Source organism: Crocodylus porosus, unplaced genomic scaffold, assembly GCF_001723895.1.
Source record: "Crocodylus porosus isolate Cpor-Errol unplaced genomic scaffold, CroPor_comp1, whole genome shotgun sequence".
NCBI classification, from domain to species: Eukaryota; Metazoa; Chordata; order Crocodylia; family Crocodylidae; genus Crocodylus; species Crocodylus porosus.
The window spans coordinates 25,388,704-25,408,614 of record NW_017728915.1 but is presented as its reverse complement, the minus strand read 5'-3'; the positions used below and the strand labels follow the sequence as shown (position 1 = coordinate 25,408,614).

Genomic DNA, 19,911 nt, shown 5'->3' with positions numbered 1-19,911 from the left:
TGCTCAGCATTTATTCACTGAATATGAAAAGATGCATTTTTACCTAGTGTGTAAATATGAAGTCCAGCTTGTCTGTTTTGTTGCATCTTCCATGATTTGCAGGTAGTTTACTCTTGGCTTTATCCAGATGAGAAACTGTTGCCAGCAATGCAAATACTCTGACTTGCCTGGTTGTTACTGGCTTTCTTTTTCAAGTTGCCTGAGCCCCTGTTCTCTACAATTATACTTCAGAATTAACATGATGACTACTAGCTATTTTGAAGTCAGCAAGCAGTCCTAACGCTAATTTAGAAGAAACGTGTAAGGAACAATTAACGTTTGTAATAGCTGTCAATAGCATGTTAAAACTGTCTTGCTGTGTATTCTACTGAATCTTTGATCATTAATGTGAATGTGTGTTCATATTGGCTTTCAGATGTGAGACACTAAACACTTATAACTTCAAACAGGGTCTAAATCATGTGTATATCTAAACGAAAGAAGGTAATCCTCCATTGTGTAAGAGCAGACTGATGTCTTCCCACTGATTTCTACTTTGGGGTCATACAAACTCCCTTTTTAAACTGCTTGCATTGTATGGGAGGTACTGGCATGCCATGAAAGTGAACATTGTTGTGTTTACCTTCCAAAAGTGCTTTTGGGAGAGGGTATTGTACACGCTTGTCCAGCAGTAAGTATGATCTGTTTCTGTAATTGTATTAGCTGGTTCCATCTGGCCTCACAAATGGGCAAAAAGGCTGTGTGCAGATTGACCACCCCCAAAATTATTAACAAACCTGCTGAGGAAAGGAAAATGTAAAAATAGCTAGGAGCCAGGTCTTCAACTACAGGAAAGAACTTATTTTTTAAGTGAAAAGTTAAACTTGTCTTTGTCTTGTCCAGCAGTAAGTATTATCTGTTTCTGTAATTGTACTTCCCAGTTATGCTTTCCCAGTTGTGTAAAAGTAGAATTGGAGCTCCAGGAGAACTTAAGGCCAGCGTTCACTGAAAGGTTATATGACTTATCTGCCATATTTTGCTACGTTGCAAACTGGCATCAGTGTGTCTGCCAAGTAGTTTGCACTTTACAGAATCTGTCTTGAAAATTCCATGTCTGGGATTCTTAATAAAATTGTTGCTTAACAATTAAATTCATGTAATGTTTCTCAGTGCAAATAATTTAGTATGACATGTCCTATTGTACAACTCTCATAAAGATAACAGCAGGAAAGGGTGAGGTCTGAATGGCGAATGTAGCCCTGGAAATTGACGCGTCTCAAAGCACTGAATGGGCCTAACAGAAATCAAAACCTACTATTTTTAATGTGAGGAAATAGCTTGTTTCCACGTCAACATTGTTCAGTAAGTACCATTCACTGTAGGAGTATTATTATCCTTTCAGTGTTTAGTAGCCAAGCTAGTGACAAACACTTGGATATCTTGTATCTCACAAGATAACCACCCTGTCTCCAGTCTCTCAGTTCTAACTATTAAAGGAAATTTACAAAACTCCTTTCATAGATGAACCTACCAACTTCACTTCATAAACCTACTGGATACAAAAAATCATGGACTAAATATAGACATTGGATTTATGGCACATTAACATACTTGCCATCTGATAACCCCAGGTAACTTCTCTACATTTTACCAGCTACATTCTGTCACCAGGTCAGCATGCCTCTCTCTTTCCCCCGTGTCCTCCGCCCATCCTCCCCAACTACCTGTCTCATACCTATTGTCTCACACGGCCTCTGATCCTCCTTGCCATGTATTTGCATTTCCACAGACCTGCATTTTGCAGGGTGCTTGTGCTGAAAGCTTGCAAAGAACCATTTTTCCAATGATTTAGTTGGTCTAAGAAAAGATATCACACTTGCCCAAAGAACCTTGTCTGCTTCTGTCGTTAGACCAACACAGCTATAACCAACAGCCTTAGATATCTTTGCTTTTTAACTTTACAATTCCAATATGTTACTCCAGTGTCATAGCACCTTTCCTTTAGGTGAGTAGTTCTCAACCTTTTTAGACTCGAGACACCTCTGGATAGACTCACAGCACTCCTCAGAAAATGCCAACTCTTAGTTTTTGCTCTTGTTGACTACAGAAAAACAACAGAACAATGGTTTTGTTTGCAATGAACTCAGAAAAACCACAACTATGGATTTTTGTTTGAAATCTCTAAGTGTATCTTGTGAATCGTGTTTGCAAATCTAAGTGTGGGACCCTGTGGCACCCTTTGAATGGATTTCAGGGCACCCTGGTTGAGATTCACAGTTTTAGGTACTCCAGCAGCATAAAGCATTTGAATCTACTCTTTCCAGTTCATAACATATAGGAACTTAAAACTGTTTGTTGGTGCTCATTATAGCAAGTGCTACAATTTGATTCTAATAAGTGCAGATGGCGGCAAATCCTGAACCGCATACTAATGTTTTCAGCCCCTACTAGGATGACTAGTCTGCTCTGTTGAGATTGGTTGACCAAAATGGACAACAATATCAAACACCAGTAACAAGGAATGTTTCAGAGAACAAGATAACAGCTGCCATGTATATTAGAAAAATCTCAGAGTATTAGTGTACCTTCTTGTTGCTATTTTTTTCTGGGTCCCTATGCTGAAATAAGACTACGGTTTTATGCGGGGGGAGGTGAGTTTGTTGAATCATCTCTGTACTTCCCCAAAGCAGTAGCCCTCCTGTTTAAGGAATCCAGGCAAGAAGACAGGTGCAGTGTTTTAGGAGTCGCTAGTACTGAGCATTTCAGACCAAATGTGTGGAATCTGTTCCAAGGCAAAGTACTTCACTATAAAAATGAATGAGGAAAATACATGATTATTTTTATAATAGTGATAGAACTATTTAGTTATATACAAATGACATTATGCTTGAAACAATGGAACCCGCAAAATCAGGTTTTCTGTAAACAGGAACAGGTGTGGGGTCTCTCTATATATTTGCCCACATGCTTCCCTCATTGTCCTGTCTCTTCCTAATAGTGGCTTTACCTTACCAGACTTATCTGGTTTTGAGTCATGTTATCTAAGCTAAAAATTTTTAAACTTTCTTTCCCCATTCTCTACAATTACACCCATCCAAGCAATTATGTAGTCAAGTTAGCCTGAATCAGAAAATACTGTATTAGTCCCACAGCAAACAGATTCCAAATTAATAATGTAGAAGATTAGGAAAATCTTCGATGGGATAGAAGATCTTTAGAAATCAAAATAAAATGTGCTTAGTTCTATTTTTTCCAAAGAAAAATGATGGTCTCTTCTCTTCTGCTTAGCTGTCATTGCTATTTCATTATCTTGTAGGTCACTGTGGCATGGTATCTTAAGCTCACTAAATGGAGTTTCGACATTAAAACTATTCAGGAGCTAGCTTCAAGTTGCTTACAAAACCACTTGGTTGGTTTTGACTGCGAAAGAGAAGTGGAGGAGGTGCTTTTTCCAGTTTACACAAGGGAGATTACAGTTGTGAATATCAGAGTTGGTTGGGGTGAAGTAAGATGCTTCTCTCTTTTTAAGGAAGTATATAATCTAGCTTCTACCATCGTGACTTTCTCTAAGCCTATGGCATGTGGGAAAGTGCTGGATTAGAAATTGCAGTCCCTTGTGCAGCTGACCTTATGTAAGCAGCCCACACCATAGGTTTTTCTGCTGTAGAGTCACGTCTGACATTGGATAACCATGTCCAATCAACTCAGTTCTGTTGAATCCCCATTTTAAAGCATGAACTTCAGTGACAAATAGTTACTACGATACTTTACTTTTTTTTTTTTCTCTCAAGACAGTATTAGACTGTGCTACGCAGCTGACCAGGATCAGACAAACACATCTCTTAAATAAAGAACAATACACAGCTTAAAACCAGCATGCGTCATGTTGGAGCCTATCCTAAAATGATTTTATATCTAGATCTTAGTAGGTGAGGTCTTTCTTTTACAGTGAAAGGGCAATTTTTAGTTATTTTGCATAGTCTCTTTTCTTGCTAATCAAGTGCACCAAAGTATTGATTTCTATGCAGTAGATAGGATGAAAATATTAACATTCTGTTGTGTATTCTCTGTATATTTCTTCATATTAATAGAACTTTAATTATCCACATCTCTTCTGCAGTATTTAAAATATCCCTCTTGTATTATTAGGCTTTAAATGTATTTGGTTGCTTTTCAAAACATGAATTGCCCTTAATGTGTCTTATTTTATATGAAAGTTCAGGACTGGGACTTTGGAAATGAGCACTTTTTCTGTTATTCCAGGCAGTCAGTTCTATGGCTCCAAATCTGCAAATATTGGATTCTGTGTTCTTCTACCAAACTCATTATTGTAGTGTCTTGAGTACTTCCCAGTTGTGCTTTAAGCCAGTGGTTCTCAACCTTTTTTGTACCAGGACCCATTTGTAGACACCAATGGCCAGTCCCAACCCAGTGCCCCTTGCTCCCAATCTGCTGCCCTCCCACCCCTAGGCCCCAACCCCCTAGCATGTGGGGCAAGTGGTGGATGTGTGGGTAGCCCCTCACAGGCTGGAGCTCTGCCAGCCTGCAAGGGAAAAGTCATGGTTTCACACATTTTTCTCCTTTAAAGGAGAATCCATTTTTAAATTTTGTGACCATTTCATATATCCTTGTAACTCACTTTTGGGTTGTGGGCCATGGGTTGAGAAATGCTTCTTTAAGCAACATGACTAACACCTGTCGCAGGGTTTGTTCTTTCCCCAAGAGAGGAAATATGTGCAGTGGAGTTTCTTGTTTTAGTAGACCTTATTAAAAAACATAAATTTACCTATATTAGTGTAAAAGCCTAAGAAGTACACCTTTTTTCCATAAGGTTTATGCTGGTGTTTAACTAGCTGTCTATGAAGTCCTTAAGCACCTCAGTGACATTATATTAATTTCAACATTGTACAATATTGAAACCAGGAAGAATAACTTGTCTACCAAATGGGACTGTTGTTCTTCTTGGTAGGGCACTTATGAACACTGGAAACAGTGTCTTTGTCTGCAGAAGTCTTTGTTTTGCTGTTCTTCATCACTAGTCAGAAGGCAGAGACAAGACAATATTAGTTGGTACCCAGAGCAATTTCTTCTCGCAGAAAAATCTCTTCAAACTGGTTTCTATAAAGCTTCTGTTATCTTCGTTATATAAGTGCCTTCATATCTTACCATTTCATAAAGAACTCTTCTCTTTATCTATCCTGAAAAGAAGATGGGGTGGAGCACCCTTCTGTTTTCACTTTTATAAGAGTTAACTTGATAAAAAGGAGTGTACTCTTACTTCAGCTGTTCATACTCATTTGGTTGGTTGAGAAATTCTAGGATAGGATGTTGTCAGGACATTTAGTCCTTCTTGAGAGCATCCCTTTGATGGTCCTGGCTTGTGTTCCTCACTGTGGGTGAACTACTGGATCTTTTGTAAATAGTCCTGGTTATTAATCATGTTACCTCATTTTGTTATCTGTAAGCCCGTTCACTCCAGGGTTCAGAGTGCCAATTAAAGCAGATTATGAACACCCTTCAAAACATTATTTACTGATTTCCCAGTAGTAAAAAGCCTGGAGAACAAAGGATAAACCAGTCCATATGCCTGGGTGGGTCTTGCATGTTAAATTTTGCTTGTCCCCTTTTGCTAAGTGCCTCTCTGCACAGTTGGTTCTATCTGCAGCAGGAAGATACTGTCTTGCTAAAAGCATTTACCGCTTTCCCTGGGTGTCATTTTGCCAGCCAGTCGGTCTTTTCTGGCACCCCATGGGCAGTGTCTGGCCATTTACTCAGCCGCTTCTTCCTTTGCCAGCATCTTTGAGGTTTTAGGATCTCCTTTGATCCCCGGCTTTAGTCATGGAAGGGTAAACCATTCTTAGACTTTCTTGGCCGGGACATCAGCTTCATGAAACTGCACAGATATGAGATGGAAGAAACTTTTAATTTAGGGGAAGTTTTACAGATTTGGTCACACTAACTTGTAATTCCTAGGATTGGTTACAATACCAAGAGGAAATGATCCAACATGGGAGTTGGCTATCTGACCTGATCTGCTGAAGTGGAATTCCCCTATCTTTGACAATAAAAAGAAAGTCTAATGAAAATGTGTCATAGATTTCAAGACTCAGCAGTGAGCTAAATCTGTTTTTTTCCAGCTTATGGTGACTTAACTTTCAGGAAATGCCATAAAAAAGATGCGTCTTGGAAGCCACATAAAAAGTGATACTGGCTAGATGATTTAATTAGTTTCTAGTATGAGAAATAAGTGTCCTTTTAAAAATAAAAAATAAAAACAAAGCAAGGCACTGTAAGGATTAGTGTCATGCCGACTGTGTCAGACTTCCTCGGTTGAGAGAGTTTAATGTGCTGTTGCATGGGAGGCACTTGTAGGTATTCAAACTAGTAGCTGATTAGTAGAGTTGAAGACTTGAAAAGGCTATCTTTTGATCATTAAAATCTGCTACTGATGGTGATGCATCTAAAGGAAAGAATCCACCTTGGCTTGGAGTCCAGGCCAAAGTAATCTTTTTATTTGTAAATTGGGCACTTTCTAAATTAATGATATCCAAAATCAAATCCTACACAGTACCCATATCTACTCAATGTTAAATCTCGTTTCTTAGGCCAAGGTTTTAAGTAAATGTGCAGACTAGATGCTTTATAGCTGGCTTGTCCAACATGTGGCCCGCCAAGCCATTTTCTGAGGCCCGAGGTGCTGCAATGGGAAACAAAAGTAAACACTGTTTACTTTCGTTCCCATCCCTTGTCCCTCCCCCAGCCCCTCAGTAAGTGACCGGGGAACATGGACTATGAGGCAGTTGGCTACCCAGTGACTGCTGACCCTCTCCCCAGGGGGAGCAGGGCCCTTCTCAGCTCCCCCAACCACAGCTATGGAGGCCAGGGCAGGTAAGCTCGCACCAAGCAGGTCCCAGGGCTTGGGCCAAGGCACTGCCCGCCCCCTCCCCCCGGCTCCTTTAAGCCCCATGCTGCATTGGCAGGGCGGGGCAGGGCAGGGATGAGCTCTCAAGCGTGACGCACAACTGCCCAGCTGTCAGCGGGGCTGCGTTCCCCGGGCGGGATGCTGAGGAGCCCGTGCAGGGGTGCCACACACGTGCATGCACTTGTGAGGAGGAAGCACAAGGTCACACTTGCACCTTCTTCCTTCTCCTTCTCCTTCTCCTCCTCCTCCTCCTCCTCCATGGGAGCCAAGGGCAAGTAGGGAGGCAGGCTGCGCGTGCGCAGCTGCATGTGAAGATTGGGCTCCTCGTCCCCAATGGAGCCAGGCAGCATCCTGAGGCACTGCTTCTCTTCCTCCACCTCGCTGCTGCTGCTGGATGGTTGCTCCTCCACGGCTTCCTCTGCCTGGTGCTGTGCGCCCAGGTGTCCCAGGGCAAGCCTGCATTATGCTGCTTTCATTCACTGAGAAGTGAGTAGAAGCCAAAGTGTTTATTTTAGTCAAGTGTTTGGTATCATTTCATTGTTGCTTTTATATTGTTTTTATTTTGGATTTTAAACCACATTTCTAGACCCATTTCATTGTCACTTCCTGCAGCTTCATTGGTGTCAAAGGTCACGTGACATCACTTCCTGATGTGATACCGCTTTCTGTGAGGTCTTTGAATATGGCTCGCCAGCCCACTGGGTGATAAAAAGTTCATGATCTGGCCCTACTTTAAAAAAGGTTGGACACCCCTGCTTTGTAGGCATAGCAGTTTGTCTCAAACTTGTGTAAAAATGTGCCTTCAGAGTACAGATAAAGAAAAGAATTGGGGCAGCAAGAGGGGACTAGGAAAACAAGAAGCTGATTATGTGCTTCTTATGTGCTATTGAAACGGCATGGGGACAGTTCAGATGAGTTTTGAGGGTTTTGTTGTATTGGCAATGTTGCTAGCTGGTCGTCTGAAAGGATTTTGGTGAAAAACGGCATCCCCATATGCAGACTTTCTTCAGTTATGCTTGAAAATATAACTCGGATGTGTCAGAACAACCCACTGCTGCTAAAAATAAAAATAAAAATCTTGTCCTGATGGGTAACCTGCTGAGTTCATTGTATCCAGAGTTCTAACGGGAATTTCAGTTTTGTCTGGGCAAAGGGAAGGGAGTAGTTTTTAAAAACAACTTGAAGCCTAGCGAAGTGGTTCACACCTTATCATTCAGTACAACATGTTTGATGTAAATGATGCTGCAGAGCTTGGTAACTGTAGGTTTTCCTTCCTTTTCTGTAGATTTTGAATATGCTCTGAAAGACTAAATATTTTTTTTTAACTAACACTTGGAGTAGCCCTCAGTAATCAATGCCCTTCCAGATTTTTATTCAGACCTGTAGTGCTGCTGCTGTTTGTTTTCAGGGGATATGGCTAATCCTCCTTTCCTCTTAAAAAAAAAAAAAGTTGAAACAATGTATTTGTGCCCATTCACAAAATTTCATTCTGAAGTTGCGTATTGGTATAGTTAGTAAATAATTTGTTAGTGAACAAGGTAACATAAATCTGAAAGTCTGTTGTCACAAACAACAATCCTATTGAACAATTAAAATATTGCATCTAATTCATCTGGTCACCTTAGTTGCCTGTTTAATACACCTGTAGCCAAATAGTACCTTGCTAATGAGGTTCTTCTCAATAATGTATCAGGCTAGTTTAATATTGCTACCTTTATGAGATGCAGCACTTTTTTTTACTGGAGAAGGGAAGGGAGGCAGAATAACTTGCAATGAGATATCATTGGGAACAGACTATAGAAAAACTGCTATCAAGAGTTCAAGACTAGCTGCACATTGGTCTGTGTTTTTAGCTAAAAATCATACTGACAGGATTGTTACATGAGTCACGGGTCAGCTTTGAAGTATATGAGCATACTTTGTAATCTACACTGGTATAGGTTGTCTTTTAATTTTGGTGTCCTGATCCCCAAGTCTGTTTGAAAATCTACTATGTGGAGAGTCATTTTAATCAGCAAGATTATAACACCTATTGGAAAGCAATCCAGAGGGGAAAAACAGTATATGAGCCACTTGCAGCCAAAGCAGCACTTTGATCTCAGGCTCTTAAATAGTCTGCTATCCTCTAAGACTTAAAGCCAGCAAATTCATCATTTTTGAGCTACAGGAGGCATTTCTAAAGCCACAAAGATTGTGAACAGTTGACTTCAAACTGCTGTCAGTGCTAAAATATGGGAGGAAAGGCAGTAAGCTACATTTTGGCCTTTAAGCAGCCTGGATAGGGCTCTAGCTAGGATTTGGAGACTGAAGTTTTCTGTCTTGCTCTGTCACTGCTCTGCTGTGCTAACTTAGGTAAGTCATTTTCTCATGAATTAGGGGGCCATTGAACCCAACAGGCATTCACCTTTTGTGGGGGGGCAGGGAAGGGGCTCAGAGCCTTCCTGTGTTGGCCCAGGCCAGCAGGCAGGGGTGCTTCAGGAGGCTGCCAGACCATCCCTTTCCTCAAGCCCTGCTGCCACGCAGCTGGCAAATGTCAGCAGTGGATAGAGTGGGGGAAGGGAATGGAGCCCCCTTGCTGCACAGTCCCCCCGAATTACCCCAGCTGGGATCGTGTGTGTGTTTGGGGGGGAAGGGGAACTGGGCCAGGGCTGCATGGTATGGAAGAGGCTTCCATCGCTTCCACCCTCTGCAGAAGTATCTTTACAGTGGCAGACTTGTGGCTGCCTTGCCCAGAGTTGGAGGGGGGAACAGAGACCTCCTGCCTCCTGGGCCCAGCCTGGGTCGCCCACAAGGCCCCAGCAGGGATAGCCTGGCCAGGCCCATGAAGTGGGGGGGGGGCTTCATTTTCCCTCTCACCCCACCCCAGCTCCAGGTGCAGTAGCCACAAGGCTGCTGCTGGAAAGACACTTGTGGGGGGTGAGGGAGGATCTCCCCCTGTGTTGCAGGCCTGGCCCTATCCCCCAAAGACCCCAGCACTGATAGCTTGGGGAGGCACATGTGGCAAGGGGGGCTCATTCTCCCCATCTCTTCTGGCTGCGCAGGGTGGAGACGGGTTTTCTGTTTCCTCTCTGACAGTCCTGGGAGAGGGGCTGCTCTTTGCAAGCACCTGCCTAGCCCTGCAAAGCCTCGTGGGATGCTGGCAAAATCGCCCAAAATTAGCCCTAGGAAAAGCCCTAGAGCACTCCTGTTTGATACTACATCAGACGAGGGTTAAATTTTTGCATGATCCACCATTTTAGAAGTATTCTGCAGCTGTGAATGTTTGTTGTGTTACAGCTAGAGTGCTTTCAGGGGACTCTGCAAAAAATGTAACTGCTGTACACACCCTGGGTTTCTGTTTCCACTTCCATGTTTTGGCTGTCCTTTTCCGTGTAGAATATATGCTCTTTAGAGATGAGATTATCTCTTACTGTGTGTCTGTTCAGTCATGCTTAGTGCAGTTGGGTCCTGATTCCAGGTGTGGTGTCTAGGTCCTACTGACTTACAATAATTACAAAAAAAAAAAAAGTTTTAGTTATAGTCCCAAGTGTAGCACTTTTAAAATATACCATATATCTCAGGGATATCCTTATTCCTCTCTTAAGTAAGCATAGTTTTTAGTATACAATTAAAATAGATTATACGATTAATTTTTCCCCGTTTTTCAAAGTAGTTAAATTTTAAGGTCTATTTCTGAAAAAATGCAAAAATCAATCTTTTGCATCCAGATAGGCATGTCATGCCTCACACTGAAGAGATGCAATAATAGTTGCTCAAAGTTTCTCAAATATTCATTACTCCCAACAAAACTTCCACAATGGCATAATGAAATATATATGTAGTGCTTCTAGATGTGCACAGTCTCATTTAGAGGGCAGACTTCATTGGAAATAAAAATTGCTCTATTTATTGATAGAAATTTTGTCATCAGGAAGAGACTTGTTCTAAAACTAAACATCCTTAGGGTCAACTTTTTTACTTTGCAGTGTCTGCTTTGTTAATCTTTTAAAAATTTTCCTTAAATTGGTTTTTAAATGACTATGTTGAAAGAAAGTAGACCTACAAGTTATTGACTCTGAATTATTCCCTTTAATTGGTTTTACAGTTGTATCTTCTGAAGTGTTGCTCTTTCCCCCCCTCCTCTATATGTCAGTACCAAAGAGCTTCAGTTTTCCTTCAGGCATCTCCAGGCTAAGTAGAAGTGACAGGTGTCATTTTATTTTTGTTGCATAGTCATGATTGCTCATATCAGATGTGCTACCTTACCATCTGCCTAGGAAAAGACATAAGCATTTAGATTCAGTGCATTCTTCTATAATGAGGCCAAGTATGTAAACTTGCAAGAGTGTAAGCATATCCCAAAGCTGACTTGGTACCTTTTTTAACTGATTATGAAGAATCTAATGAACATTTAATGGCATTCTAACTGCCTCTGCTTATCTTCTACCTCATAGCAAAGTAGCAACTAAGTGCACTTTTTTGTAAAAGGTTCCTGCTTATGACTTGGATTTTTTGTTTTATTCAGGAAGAAAAGTCTGTTTAAAAATGTTAAAATAGATAAAATAGAATCATCAAATTTTCCCAATTTTAGAGGAGATCTGCTAGAGAGAAGGGGCTTCACCCCCCTCCACCCAAAATCATGTAACTGCATTCTCTTCATTTTTTCCTTAACCTTCTTCATGCGTTGCGTCTGTCAAACTACCCAAAATTGCTGTCAGTGGAGCAGTGGTTAGGCAGGTGGTCACCCAGAACTATTGTTATGCAAAGCCGTGTTTGTTTTACTGTTACCTTGTTTGTTAACCCACTTGTTTGTGTTGCTGTAGACCAAGATGGTCAGTTTTCTGTAGAAAGGACTCTTTGTGCTAAGTGGTGAACTACCATTAAAGGACCTTGATCTGCTGATTAGAACTATTGTGCTCCAAATGTGTATTACCCTGGGGGATCTGTCTGTCTGCAGTCACTATTGTTATGAAAGCTCATGAAGACATTCTTGAGCTAGCTTTTAAACTAGTCAGTGTGAGTACTTCTTGCAGTCCAGGTAGCAGGAAACTCAGCAAAAACCCATCGAAGAAGCTGGGAAAATGCTTAGCTGCCCCCTGAACTGTGCATTGGTGCAGTTACATTGCTACCAGCACCCAAAGCGGCAAATTTAAAGCTGGCTCAAATAGTGTATGTGAGAAGCAGCAACTACTGTTGAAACATGCCCTTCAAGAAGACAGTAGCTGAATGTGCTGAAAAGGAAAACTCTGATTTTAAGACTAGCTAGGAAGGAATATGTTCACATAACTCCTCGCAAGCCAATAACAGGAAACCATACAGAGGAAACAGTCTCTACAAACCTTGTCAGTTTGGGAGGCAAGGGCAGGTGACAACAGGGCATCTCCAACAGGCGTGTTACCCCCAGCTGTCCAAACATGATGCTAGTTTCCTCCCCATAAGATTATTCAGCCAGAGATACAGAGTGGAATTTTGTCTTCCTGGTGACTTGATAAAGGAGCAGGAATAGTATAACAAGTGCCAGAGATGTATTTCTCAGGAATTAAATGTTTGCAGGGATGGATGCTGTGGCTTCCAAGAAAGGAGGCAAAGGAAGGCAGAGGACATTTATTTATTTTTTTTAAATTTGGGGGGCATTAAGGTGGTCCCTGCTTTCTGGTAAGTCTCAGGAATATTCCCTTTGTAGTATCTTGCAAGAGAATTTAGTGTTGAAATCATATATGAGAGTCAGGAGGAGTAAGCTTAGAAAAAGAGATGCTGGAACCTACTTGAATAGCTGTGAACCTGAGTGGCTACCCAGCATGGATAGGTTGTGCAGCAGCATACCTCTATGTTTGTGTGTTGTCCCTGCAGGTAGATTGTGCAACAAGTACTATCATTATCGTACTGCATTCTATACCCTCTGGTCTCCTGACCTTGCTCAAGGGTGTTTATCCAGGTCTTGACAGCGGTAATTATATCCCGCAAGAAATAGAAGTCCGGTGTGCTTTTCCTTTTCAGAAGAAAAATTCTGAAGAGTGAATTCTTATAAGGAAGTATGTATGGCCCCTCTAATTACACTCTAGTCCAGCAAGATGGAATAGTGCAGCAATCTTCTCCGAGTGACATTCTCCCAATGTTTTACTTAAACGGTCAAAAACATTTCTGAGCAATTACTGAAGGCAAGATCTAGATTTTAAAACACATGAGAAAATAAAGGCTCAGTGAAGCAGACTTTGACTTAAGTGCCAGGTTTAGAATTTTATTTTTATTGTCTAAGATAGTATAAAAGTGATATTGTAGCTGTGGTGGTCCAGATGTTATTCAGTATGTCTTGCATTTGAAAGCTTGTCTGGCTTTATTCCAACTCCCATAGATGATCCAATAAAAAATATTGCATTAAGAAGTCCTTGCCTTTTGCATCTTTCTTGCTAACATTGTGGGATCCTACCCTTTTGATTGTTTATTTTCACTGTTATTTCAAAGGAGGGAAGATTTCAACCTCTCATTGATGTCCTTTGAAATTCAACAAGCTTGAAATTCCTCATGAGCCCTGGCTTTACCCTTCACCACAACCCCCTCTGGAAATATCGCCCTTGGTATTTGCTATGGATGGAACTATTTGCATTGCCAGTTTTCCTCCTCTATTTCCTGCATTTTTCATTTAAAAAAAACAAAACAAAAAAACTTTCTGGTTTTGTAATCAATAAAACTGGTGTTTTTGTCCTCACTGCTTGCTTAATATATCTTTATTATTATTAAAGACAGACACACTGCACTTGTAGAGGTCAGACATACTACAAAAGGTTTAATTTTATACTTGGTACAAAGAGGGGAAATGATTGAACTGGAATGGAATGTCAAAAGTAGACTGGTTGCAGTAAAAAAAATAAAAAATCACCACTGCTAGTTCTGCTAAAGTAGATAGTTGAATGTGTATGACTGTTAGTGTGACTACAGAATCTTGCCAGTAAGATGATTGTGTCTGAATATTTTTATTCAAAAAGAATGTAACTGAAAATGAGCCAGATAATTTCTTGTGCTTGAAGACACGATGCCTTTTGTCTATTATATGTAAATGCAATGCTGTATTTCTTAACTGCTAGAGTTCAGTTTTGACCAGCTATTTTTAACAAATGAAAAAGTAAAGTACAGAAAACAATTTATGTTTGTATTTTATCACTTTCTCTGTGACAAAATACTGCAATAAGTTGCATTGCAAGGGAAGTATATCCATAGTGGTATTTGCAACAAGTAAATTTAGTCGTATTCCAAACACAAAAAGGTAATAGTTTACATTTTAACTTTATCTTGTATTTCAAATTAAATTTTTTTTTTTAATTATTTATATTCCTGTAACATCTTGAAACCTCACGTGAGGCTGGCGCTCTTTTGTCTTCAGCACTGGGTACAGATACAATAGGGACAGTCCCTTCCCTGAACAAGAGACAGTCTCAGTAGAAACGGTGTGGAGGGAACATGACTGGTCCACAGGTCTTGTTGTCAGTCAAGGGCAGAGTAGAGAACAGAACTCTTAAACCTTCTGAATCCTAGTCGAGTGCATTATTCACTGGTCCATGCTATCTGAAGCCTATTCAGATGTTTCCACAGTATCTTTTAAAATATTTGTTGCCATAATGCCTTGCAAGCCTGTGTACTTTTGTAAGCCAATTTGGCATACTCTTTTCTTCTTCCTTTCCCCATCTTCTCCAAGTTCCCCTTTGGTACCACAGTTCTGATAGCAGGGGCAGAGCAAAAACTGTTAGAAGTATGTGATCCTGATTTTTATTCTATCCAGCCATGTCTACATGAGACGCTGACTGTGCGGTCATTGTATAAACAAGTACTAAGTGACTGTGCAGTAACCGAACTTACTGCGCATTAGCATCATTGAATGCCTTTTAGGGGATGCTGACTGTGCAGTAGTAACAAGCTACTGCGCAGTCAGCATCCCCTAAAAACATTCGACAATGCTACTGCGCAGCTTGTTACTACTGTGCAGTAGCGTCACGTTTCCTGCCATGTGACACTACAGCTCAGTAGTAACAAGCTAATGTACAGTCAGTGTCTCATGTTGATGTGGCCTCCTCGTGCTAATGCTGTGCATATTTATTAGCTACTGTGTTGGGAAGAATGAAGGGTCAAAAGTAGACTGATTGCAGTAGAGATTCACAAAGGCAAGAGACAGCCTTTTGTAGTAGGTCTAAGTTTGCATCTTTTACTACTTGTATTTGCAGGGGGTAAGCAGTATAGAGACAAGCCCCTCAGCCCATTTGTTTGGGGTTTGTGGGGGTTTGGAAGTAGGGAGCAAGTGCTTGGCTTTGCTTTTTAGCAGTCATTCTCTTGCTTTTTCTTCTCCCAGCTGCTGTCCAAACAGTAAATATTACACGAGTCATTTTTGTGAAATATTTTAGAGTTAAAATGTTTGTCAACTAAGGCCTCATAACAGATGATGATGCAAGAGACTGAGATGCAAGTCTCTGCAGGTTCTCTAGGTGTATCTGTTCCTGAGCATTCAAGATTACTCGGGCAAACGAATAATATTCACTCTCTCAAATGTCAAAAGGTTTTGATGTTTATTGCTGATTTAACGTTCTGCTTGGATGATGTAAACTTGTTGAACTTCTTAATATTGCCGTGAACTTAGTGTACACTCACTAATTAGTGACTGGCTGTACTGGTTTAAGTGTAAAATAGTCCCATTTTTTGTGTGAAGCTACAACACATTTTATCACATTGTATGTATGTTGATTTTTACACTTGATATGGCTTAGCATATCAGTCAGCTTAGATTTTCATTCTTGAAACAACCATAATGTGAAGATTTAATTCAGGACAGTTCATCCATATTGAGCAGAAATCTGACCCCTCCCAAAAAGAAAAAGCTGCATTTTCTTTTGTAATGTGTCCTAATACATTTAAAAAAAAAATTAAAAATTCTGTAGTGACATTTAACATTATTTTAAATACCTAGCTAAATATTGCTTGATTTGTGAAGCATTATAAATTGATTCTCATTGATCCAGCTAAGTTGTTAAGAAACTCTCTCATTTAACTCACCTCAGGGCTTGCTTTTGAAAAAAAGATGCACAGACATTGACCCAAACTCACTGCGAGGTTTGTTTTTTTTTCTCCAGGTTCTTGGTCGATGTTTCTTGACAGTGATGCAGGTTCACTTCCAGTTCTTGTCCCAAGCCTTGCAGAAGGTCCAGCCAGTAGCACACTCTTGTTTTGCTGAAGCTGTTTCCCAAGAAAGAAAGAATGCGAGTGGGGCTGGGACCTCCAATTTGAGCCCTACAACTGAGCTAGAGGATGCAGTACGATCATGGAGAGGAGCAGCAGAGGTATGGGCATCTTTCATTAGTGATGCTGCTTCAACTTCATATTAGTAACGTGCAACTTTGGGATTAGTTGACCTAATAAGGAAAAACTTTCTTAATATTTATTTTGATGGAACACTAAACATGACAGCCAGCCATATTAAAAAATTAAAACCAGTTTTGGTACAGTTGCCTAAACTTGAGCTGCTTTTTGTGGTGTTTCAACTGCATATTCTTACCATATTTTCTTGAATACAACATACCCCAAATAAAACATGCCCCTTTATTTTTGGAAGTCAGGATATGTAAAGGGGGTGGGGGGAGGAGATGGTTCCAGAGTCATGGCAGAATGTCACTTTGGTCCTCGTAGGAACAGACTGTCCAGGAAGTGTGGGCCCAGAAAATTCCTAGTGCTAGCCGCTTCATCCAGACCATCTCCTGGGATGTCATGCATCATGGGGGCTCTGTCACATAAAGTTAGGGTCCAGGGCCTTGAAACTGTTAGTTCTTTACAGTAAGTAATTTTTTATATAAATTCTTGTAAATAAGTGGTGTTCCCCCATCCCAAGCCCTATCAGGAAAATACCAGCAGCTCACTTGTGCTTTCGGCAAAAGCTACTGCGCTCAGTCAATAGCTGTGGCTGCAAGAGAGTTAACACAGGACAAGTTGTCATCTTGGCAACTGCACGGCATGCACAATGTCTATAGGTTGGTTTCTTATCCAGTGAAGAAAACAGCTTTTCTATTTAAAACATGGACCCCAATTTTGGAGAGGGCTGATTTTAGGGGAAAGGTGCAAGTTGTATGTGGAAAATATGGTATTTAAAGATGTCTCTTCTCTTTAGTATGGCTGCATGAAAGACATCCACAAACAAGGGAAATAGTCTGTAATGAAGCAGAGGAATTAACTGTATACAAAGATGGACAAAGAAAACGGGAAAAAAAAGAGAGAGAAATTGCTATAATGTTTTAGTTAGGGAAGACGTAGTTCTTAATCTGTTTATTTTTTAAGTGTTCAGAGAAATTATTTAAGGAGATACAGTATGTAGAGTCAACATATTGTTTTGTATCTTAGTTTTTGGTCATGACAGTTCTTGTCGAAAAGCTGCAATACTCAATATTGTTTGAATTACAGACTCTCAGAGGCTAAGCATATTACTTATCTGTAGATTTATACCTTAAAAACATGTACGCTCTATAAAATCTATATCATCTCTGCAAGGAAAAATACATTCAAGGGAGGATAGTTTAACAAGCCTTAATATACCTGCATTGTTTGTTCTTCTTCCTGGAGGTTATTTCAAATGTATAAATAGCTCTTTAGATCAAAAATGACTGAGACTCTGAATATGTAGCTTCCTTAAAATTAAAGTAATGTGTGTATATGTGCTTTTGAAGTCGAATTTAGCAGCCCACACAGACATGTTAGTCATCCTGACTGGAAATCCTGTCAGGATTTCCATTTATCAAGTAAAATCTGCAAGGTATAGGACAACAAACATGTTTCCTGTGGAACCGTGAATCTAGAGCAAGGACTTGCAATTCCTACTTCAGTTGACTTTATCTTTCATTGGAGTAAAGCAGGAATTTAAGTTCCTACCTATATTTTTGGAGTATTGTTAAATTTTATGCTGTAGTTTTGTCAGTTTTAAAAATTATGTTAAACACTGACGTTCTGACAAGAAGTTTTGTCTGTGTTGAGCATAAATTAATCTTATACTTCATGAAGTTCAATCTGTAAAGCTCTTAGTTTCTAGGAAGTTGCTACATAGAAATTTTTCTTTGGATAGATAGGTCTTTAATGGCACAATTAATACGGTTAAAGTTAGGTATGTATTTTGGCATCTTGACCCACTTAAGCCATTTCTTTGAAAAAAACGTATAACTGTTTGTGAGTGCAGATTCGTATATAAGGAAAATTAAGTCTGTTGAGTATACAGAAGTAGAAAATAAGAGAACATAAGTTCTCTCCTGTTACATAGCTACAGCAAAATAATTTAATCTATTTCTATCTTAAATCACCTGTCTCAGTAATTGCAAGGCTTTAAGGTATTCTGTGAGCATCTAAGCTCTTTAAATAACCAAGAATTGAATTTGGAGTATGCGGCACTCCTTCTGTTACGTTGTTTGGGCTGCATATTTGTCATGGCCAAGGCGTCTATTAAAAACAACACAAAACAAAACTAACTCGCAGCTCTCATAAGTCATGGTTTTGTCACCTAGGACAACTTACTTCAGACAAGACTCCTCCCATGAACTTTTAAGAAATTGGCACTGTATAGTATGTTTAGTATTGCAGGGGGTACACTTCAGAAACTTAAAGAAAGGGATATTTGAATTTATAATGTTCTTTGACAAAAAATTTACTAAGTAACTCTTATTCAGCTAGGATGGCCTTGCATTTTTGTATGGATTTTTCCAAGTTCTGCCCTGATAATCTCCCTCAATCATACATGGTGTCTTTTCTGTGTATATATCCATGTATATGGGCTGGTGAGATTAGTCCTGGTTGTGCAGCGAGAGCACAGCCATCCTTCCAATTGAAATTATGGGTGCCTGTAGATGTGCGGGGACACTGCTTCAACACACTGTAATTATAGAGCATCAGAGCAGACTCGAACAGAGTCTGCTGGAGCACGCTAATTAGCATGCTCCACAGCCTTTGCGTATCATGTATTGGCATCCCTGCACTTCAAAATGGTAACGGGCACCTTAACTAAAGCCTGTTCAGTGAGGTTTAGTTAAGGCACCCCTGTTACCATTTTGAAACGCGGGGTTGCAGATGCACAAGATGCTGAGGGCGCTTTAATTAGAGCAGCTTTCAGAGCCACTTTAATTAAAGTGCCCCCCACCTTGAAACATGTAAAGGTGACCTACGCACTCAGCCTCCCCCTCCCCCACTCTTACTCCCATTCAGTAATAACCAACGCACTGTGGCCTAGATAGCAGGATTCTTAATCCACTAAAGTATTGAGAAATTGAGATGTGAAAAAGCATTGACTTGTGCTGCTAGCAGTCACTTTTTCACTATCTGAGGTATACACATGTATGTTATATGAAGTGTGATATTTTCTTTTAGAGTAACAAAAAGGTTTAAATATTTGCACCAATTATTCTGTTCCAGGTTCTTTTCACTTTTTTATTTCAGTTACATGTGTACTAGATCCATCATCATGTTGGACCAAAATTATTTGAGTATTTCTGTTTGTGTCTTATGTTAAAGGCCACATCTCGGCTGCGAGAGAGAGGCGGTGATGGGTGTTTGGCTGGAATTGAGGTTCAGCAGCTCTTCTGCTCACAAAGTGTGGCAATCCCTGAACAGCAACTGAAAGAACTGAACATGAAAATTGACAGTGCTTTGCAGGTTCATTTCTTTGATGCTTTAATATTTTTTGCATATGTCTATTCCAGTCAGATTGGGGGATGAAACATGGAGTGCAGTCAGCTGGAAAAATACTGGGGACTTCTGTAGTCTTATGAGAATCTTGTAAAATTTTAAGATTCTATAGAAGATCCCACAGTGTATGTAACATGGTTGTGTAAATTCATAAGTATGCTTTTGCATCATTGATTATTGGCTGACTTGCATCTTTAAATCTTTTTAACATCAGGCTTACAAAATTGCTTTGGAGAGTTTAGGCCATTGTGAATATGCAATGAAGGCTGGCTTTCACTTAAATCCAAAAGCTATTGAAGCAAGTTTGCAGGTAAGTTCCATATCTTTCCCTTCCCTAT

At 40.2% G+C, this 19,911-nt stretch overlaps 1 protein-coding gene across 1 annotated transcript in view; it reads left to right on the top strand.

Annotated features, from left to right (window-relative positions):
- The window catches only part of KIAA0355 (KIAA0355 ortholog), a 104,228-nt gene that overhangs the window by 54,165 nt on the left and 30,152 nt on the right, over positions 1 to 19,911 (top strand). The window contains exons 3-5 of the mRNA XM_019535863.1: positions 15,994 to 16,200; positions 19,400 to 19,540; positions 19,788 to 19,883. Coding sequence (XP_019391408.1) covers positions 15,994 to 16,200; positions 19,400 to 19,540; positions 19,788 to 19,883 — 444 coding nt within the window. The remainder of the gene's footprint in view (positions 1 to 15,993; positions 16,201 to 19,399; positions 19,541 to 19,787; positions 19,884 to 19,911) is intronic.